Here is a 7,264-nt window from a genome sequence, read left to right as displayed (position 1 = left end):
TGGGACTGGATCCCAGGACCCTGGAATCATGACCTGGGCCGATGGCAGACGCTTAACTGACTGAGCCACCCAGGCACCGAAGGGAACAATTTAATATACTTACCTCTTCTCAGTTGGTTTCTTACATGTTTAAAATTCAGCTGAATTAAATAAAGTTTAACAAGCACTTAAAGGGCACTCATGGTGTGTCTGATTCACTGCTGCAGTGACATATTTTTCAATATTTGGAGCTCATAGTGAAGTAACTCAGAAAGGCAGTTATCTAAGTGTCAGGTTATCATTTTATGCTCCATGCACTAGGTATTATTATGTAAATAAGGCTATTAGAGATGAGATTGTTTTCATGGTCAATCTCCGAAGGCCAAAAAACATTCAAGAAAAGAAGAAATGACATATAAAGTAGAAAATGAAGTCTCTGTGAGCAAGATTTTGGAGAAAGCTGCTTTCTTGTTTGGTATGCCCACTCGCATGTACCTCCCAGGTGGAAAACTGGTCTCCTCATTGTAGTCAATGCAAGAAATTTGTGGAAATGAAAGCAGAAACTGTGGGTGGAGATTCTAAACTCTCATTTTCTAGAAAGTCACCCTGTGTGAGGCCCTGTGGGGCAAATGTGGTTGAGCCAGGGCAGCGGTTTTTGACATAAAGCTTGAGATCCTCTCAAATTCATTATGGCCCTTTTTCTTGCAGCCTCTGACACCTGCATTCAATGCCTTCCAAAGAATATATGGGAAATAGAAACAATGTGACAGAGTTTGTTCTCCTGGGGCTCACACAGGACCCTGAAGGGCAAAAAGTTCTATTTGTCCCATTCTTACTCATCTACATTGCGACAATAGCGGGCAATCTGCTTATCATGGTAACCATTATGGCCAGCCAGTCACTGGGTTCTCCCATGTACTTTTTTCTAGCTTATTTATCATTTATAGATGCTATCTATTCTACTGTCATCGCTCCCAAGATGATTGTAGACTTGCTATATGAGAAGAAGACTATTTCCTTCCAGGCTTGTATGACTCAAGTCTTTCTAGATCACTTATTTGCAGGTGCTGAAGTCATTCTTCTGGTGGTGATGGCCTATGACCGATATGTAGCCATCTATAAACCACTTCATTATCTAATCATCATGAATCGGAGGGCATGTGTTCTTATGCTGCTGGTGGCCTGGACTGGAGGCTTTCTGCACTCATTGGTTCAATTTCTCTTTATTTATCATCTCCCTTTCTGTGGCCCCAATGTCATTGACAACTTTGTGTGTGATATATATCCCTTATTGAAACTTGCTTGTACCAATACCTACCTCATTGGAATTTCTATGATAGCTAATGGAGGAGCCATTTGCACTGCCATCTTCTTCATTCTCCTAGTTTCCTATGGGATCATATTACACTCCCTTAAGACTCATGGTTTGGACGGGAAACACAAAGCCTTCCACACCTGTGCATCCCATATAACTATGGTCATTTTATTCTTTGTTCCCTGTATCTTCTTGTATGCAAGGCCTAATTCTACCTTTCCCATTGATAAATTAATGACTGTGGTTTTAACATTCATAACTCCCATGCTGAACCCCTTAATCTACACCCTGAGAAATGCAGAAATAAAAAATGCCATATGGAAACTTTGGAGTAAAAATGTGACCTTAGTCGGCAGAGGGTTGTATTGCTCATGCAGAATATGATATTCATTCTTTCACAGAATCAAAGACTACTTTCACTATCAGTGATTACATCTTAAAAATTATATCCTTTGGGTTAGTTAGCCTATTTATTCTGAAGCAGCTATATAAATTAATCTTTATCTAAATGGAGTATGTTATAACCCTTAGAGGGTAAGATAATTGTATAAATTTCATCCCTGATACATGTAATCATACTGTGTTAAGATTCTTCAGTGGGCAACAATATTTTTTGTTTTATTTCAAGTTCTTGTTTGTGGGGTATGGTAGCTCCATGCTTCATAAAAATATTGCCTAATAGAACTTGTTCCCTTTTAGTCCAAGAGAATGAAATTTTAAAATTAAAAATTCACATTGTTAAAAAAACTTAATCTAACAGTAAAAATAAATGTCCTGGTCAAATTAATTAATTTGAAATTTCACAGCACATGTTCATAGCTGAGGATAGATCTATGAGAAGTGAACTTTATTAGCTTTATACTGTGATGGTACCATATGGCTGATTTTGTATATCCTAATTAAGTTTTGGACAGAAAAATTAAATTGTTCAACTCATTGTGTATATCTAGATCAAATGACCTTTTCTGGGAGTTGAAATACATATTTAAGTCTCTCATATCACAGTAGAGCGTCAGAGTCTATATTAAATTAAACTCTCTGGGTATACTTTTTTTAAAGTTGTAATAAATGTTAAACATTTTGGGAATATGTTTTGTTTTACATATGACTGCCTTTCTCATTCTCTGTAAACTTTGTGTTCTTGACTTAAGTAATAAGTCAAAGGTGACTACTCTCTTTACAATTTCTCTATAAAAATTTTGGAGGTTGATTACTGTATTACAAAGATCATTTTTGAAGGCCCTGGCATTATGCATTACCTTGTTGAGAGGTCAACTCACAACACAGATTGGATATGAAATTGGTATTCTTTGCCTTCATCCTTCTTTCGATTTATAATTGGATCCAGTTAGTGTATTTAGCAATATTAATGCTTCCACTTATTTAATATGTATTGAATAAGTGCTAGCCATGAAGTTTTGTTTATTCTTTAATGAAGGAAATAAAAGGTAACCTAGATATTTTAATTAGAAAGAAATCCAACACAGTGGATTAAATACTTCAAAATGACCAGAATTGGAGGAGCTGACACCTGGATACTGGTGTGAATGCAGTTGGGATCAAGGATTTACCACCTAAGCTGTTATGCAGAGATGAGGAAGCTGGACTCAGAATGAAAGGTCTGTGCATATACTTCTCAAAGTCCTTCCCGGTCCTGATTTAAAAAATATAATTAAAAAAAGTTTTAAAGTTTTGCTTCTTACATTTACATCTTTAACCCATATAGGATATAAATTTTCAGGTATGATGTGAAGTAGAAATATACTTTCCTTTTTATCATAAGAATAAACTTTCCCAGCACATTTATTGAAAATCATTGAATTTCCCACTACCCTGCAACACCTCTACTTTCATATATAAAATATCTATATATCTGTTCTATTTCTTAGCTTTCTATATTGTTCAATTAGTTGATCCATGAATAATAATACAATATCTAAAGTGCTGCAATGTTTCAGATACTATTGCAATATAAAAAATCATCCCAATATTTAGTAGCTGAAAATACCAGCAATCACTTTATCATTTCAGATGGTTTCAGTGGGTCAGGAATTTGGGAGCATTTCTTAGGGGTACTTCTACTTTAGGGCCTCTCGAAGTTGCAGGCAGAAATGGGCTGAGTTTGAGGTCATCTGAAAAGTTTCTTTACTCACGTGCCTTGTACCTAGACTTTCAAATCTTGAACAGTGGGAACTAGAACAACTGTTACTCCTTGAGATCATAAGGGAGAGACCCTAAAGTGATAGAAGTGGTGTCCTTATAAGGAGAGGAAGGGACATTAGAGTTCTCTTTCTCAAATGTGTGCACAGAGGAGAGACCATGTGAGGACAGTGTGAGAAGATGGACCATCTACAAGCCCAGAAAAGAGGCTTCACCAGAAACCAGCCTTGTTGCTACCTTGATCTTGGACTTCCAGCTTTCAGGACTGTGGGAAAAATCAATGTCTGTTTAACCTTCCCAGTCTGTAGTATTTTATTATGACAGTTCAAGCAGACTTATGATGATGATAATGATAATGATGATAAATAATCTAGATTTGGTGAATAAAGGCCTGAGTTAAATCACCATAATTCAGTTCAGGAAAGTCATAGTTCCTCAGCGAATCACCATATGTGAATAATTTCTAAAGCTAAAATTTTTTGAATGAAGGAATCATCAGGTATCCTTGAATAGTCTGTGATATTACCATGAATAAAGGGTGTATATCTTCATCCTAACCTTTCTCTAAGGCATCTGAGACCATTTGCCAGGACAACTGTGCTCTGGAAAGAGAAATATTCAAACATTTCTGGAGATTACTAGAAATATGTTGCAAACTAGTGCTCATTCCTGTGGTCCAGTGGTCAGAAAGCAGACCAAAGATGAAAGAAAGAGCAAAGCTATTACAATGTGCTGGTTCTGCATATATTGTTAGACTTCCATGTGTTCTACAGGAATACATTTCTGTTTTGGGTCCCTGATCACTGGAGTATAGTTTCATGGAATGAAGGAAGGACTGAATAGAAGTATTTAAAACTAATCTTTCTTTCCAAAATATTAAGCAAAAAGTAGTACCATATTTTTGGGCTACCAAAGAGATTTAATAGATGTGAGGAGTGAGTCTTACCACCTTTCCACTTAATTTACTTGCTTGGTTTGGGAACAAAATGGAGAGACAGGCTAAATGTGTATGGAAAATGGAAGCTTAAAATAAAATCTGGTATCATTAATATTTACTTTTTGTGATTTGCCTTTATATGAGAAAATCCTGTAGAGTCAAAAGGATGTATTTGGTTATGATCTCTCAACATCCTCATTTCCTTAGACAGGTTGGAAAACTGAGCCTCACTGAAGTAATTATATAGACCGATTAGGCAAGCAGAACAATGTCTTTTGTTTGGGTTACTCTGCAATAAGTGAGAATATCAGCTATTCCATGCAGTAAAAGATAAATAGGTTGGGATTTAAGAAACCTAAATTTGTATCCTTAATTTGTCACCATCAGACCTAAATTTTTATCTTTAATTTGTCACCATTTGAATGTGTAATGTTGGAAATGTTTTTTTCCTTCCTGGGTCTCAGTTTCTTCATATGAAAAATAAAAAAAAAAAATGAATGGGATACTCTTCAATAACTAATTCAATTCCCATTGCTTAAGATTATAGATTGATCAAATTCTGGCTTCCATGTACTTGAATTTTCAGAAAACTCTCCTAATATGAAATCCAAGATTAGTATTCTTCTTATAGTCAAATATGGTACAACATTTTTCAGGGATTTTTGATTTTGGAGAGTTCTTAAATCAGGCAGATAACACTGTGGAACTGAAAGAGCAGAAACTGGCTTTTGGTTCTACTGCTTACTAGTTACACTATCCTGGAAAAGTGAAATAAATCATTCTAAACCTCAGTTTTTCTATGAGTTGGGAAAATATATTCAACTTCTAGGGTTATTTTGAGATTAACTATGAAAGGATTGTAAATAGTAAGTGCTTGATATATGATATTACCTTTTGATAGTGAATTTAGGGCAAATTAGAAATGGACAGGGACAGTAATATGTTATTAACTGATTTGACAAGGTAAGTAGGAATAGTAATTCTAAATTCTCCAGAGGGGAAAAAAAAAATTCTCCAGAGAGAGCATATGGGAAATTCTCAGAGGCAAAAGTTGATGTATTTCAAATTCCCAAGTGTTTTTTGAGCCTATTTGTTAATGTCTCCACAACTTAGAATGAGAATCAGTCCTCTTAAAGCCTTTGTTTAAAGATGGATGTTAACTGAGGACCATGCTCATTGCCTTGGTAAGTTTTCACATGGGAGGTAATATGGGGCCAAGGTCAAAATCAAGACTTGAGGCCAGATGGACTTGAATTATATCTTTAGGTCTGTTCCTCACTAACTGTATAACCTGAGGTACAAGGCTTTCCTTCTCCATGTCGCAATTTTCCTATCTGTACAATAGAAGGAGAAAACTTTCAACCACATATAACTCTTTCTAAAAAATATTAAATGAGATAATTTACATTTTTGCATGATGTCTAGCATATATGAAACAGTCAATACTAATTTTTTCTTTTTTCCTTTTTCATTATATTTTTAAATTTTTTATTGTTATGTTAATCACCATACATTACATCATTAGTTCTTGATGTAGTGTTACATGATTCATTGTTTGTGAATAACACCCAGTGGTCCAAGCAGAATGTGCCCTCTTTAATACCCATCACAGGCTAACCCATCCCCCCAGCCCCCTCCCCTCTAGAACCCTCAGTTTGTTTTTCAGAGTCCATTGTCTTTCATGGTTTGTCTACCCCTCCGACTTACTCCTCTTCATTCTTCCCCTCCTGTTATCTTCTTCTTTTTCTTTTCTCTTAACATATGTTGCATTATTTGTTTCAGAAGTACAGATCTGTGATTCAGCAGTCTTGCACAATTCACAGCGCTCACCATAGCACATACCCTCCCCAATGTCTATCACCCAGCCACCCCTTCCCTCCCACCCCTCACCACTCCAGCAACACTCAGTTTGTTTCCTGAGATTAAGAATTCCTCATATCAGTGAGGTCATATGATACATGTCTTTCTCTGATTGACTTATTTCACTAGGCATAACACCCTCCAGTTCCAACCATGTCATTGCAATTTTAGCCATTCTGACAGGTGTGAAGTGGTTTCTCATTGAGGTTTTGATTTGGATTTCCCTGATGCCGAGTGATGTTGAGCACTTTTTCATGTGTCTGTTGGCTATTTGGATGTCTTCTTTGGAAAAATGTCTGTTCATGTCTTCTGCCCATTTCTTGATTGGATTAGTTGTTCTTTGGGTATTGAGTTTGATAAGTTCTTTATAGATTTTGGATACTAGCCCTTTATCTGATATGTCACTTGCAAATATTTTCTCCCATTCTGTCGGTTGTCTTTTGGTTTTGTGGACTGTTTCTTTTGCTGTGCAAAAGCTTTTTATCTTGATGAAATCCCAATAGTTCATTTTTGCCCTTGCTTCCCTTGCCTTTGGCGATGTTTCTAGGAAGAAGTAGCTGCGGCTGAGGTCAAAGAGGTTGCTACCTGTGTTCTCCTTTAGGATTTTGATGGACTCCTGTCTCACGTTTAGGTCTTTCAACCATTTGGAGTCTATTTTTGTGTGTGGTGTAAGGAAATGGTCCAGTTTCATTCTTCTGCATGTGGCTGTCCAATTTTCCCAACACCATTTGTTGAAGAGACTGTCTTTTTTCCACTGGACATTCTTTCCTGCTTTGTCGAAGATGAGTTGACCATAGAGTTGAGGGTCCATTTCTGGGCTCTCGATTCTGTTCCATTGATCGATGTGTCTGTTTTTGTGCCAGTAACATACTGTCTTGATGATGACAGCTTTGTAATAGAGCTGGAAGTCCGGAATTCTGATGCCGCCAGCTTTGTTTTTCTTTTTCAATATTCCTCTGGCTATTCAGGGTCTCTTCTGGTTCCATACAAATTTTAGGATTATTTGTTCCCTT

General features: G+C 36.5%; 1 protein-coding gene across 1 annotated transcript; it reads left to right on the top strand.

Moving 5' to 3' along the window:
- The first annotated feature begins 715 nt into the window (after positions 1-715).
- Positions 716-1,678, top strand: LOC114215180 (olfactory receptor 4A15-like). Its single transcript, XM_028111086.2, has one exon. It carries the CDS (start codon positions 725-727, stop codon positions 1,676-1,678), a length of 954 nt encoding a protein of 317 aa, XP_027966887.2. The 5' UTR covers positions 716-724.
- Positions 1,679-7,264: the final 5,586 nt, after the last annotated feature.

This window comes from Eumetopias jubatus, unplaced genomic scaffold, assembly GCF_037043125.1.
Source record: "Eumetopias jubatus isolate StellerSeaLion01/CBP00866 unplaced genomic scaffold, mEumJub1_p1.0 scaffold_13, whole genome shotgun sequence".
Lineage (NCBI taxonomy): Eukaryota > Metazoa > Chordata > Mammalia > Carnivora > Otariidae > Eumetopias > Eumetopias jubatus.
The sequence above is the reverse complement of the archived record's forward strand: the minus strand, read 5'-3'. Positions and strand labels throughout refer to the sequence as shown.

What these genes read in the sequence shown, in the direction of transcription:
- LOC114215180 (XM_028111086.2), top strand. Translation starts at nt 725, where the DNA reads ATGGGAAATAGAAACAATGTGACAGAGTTTGTTCTCCTGGGGCTCACA.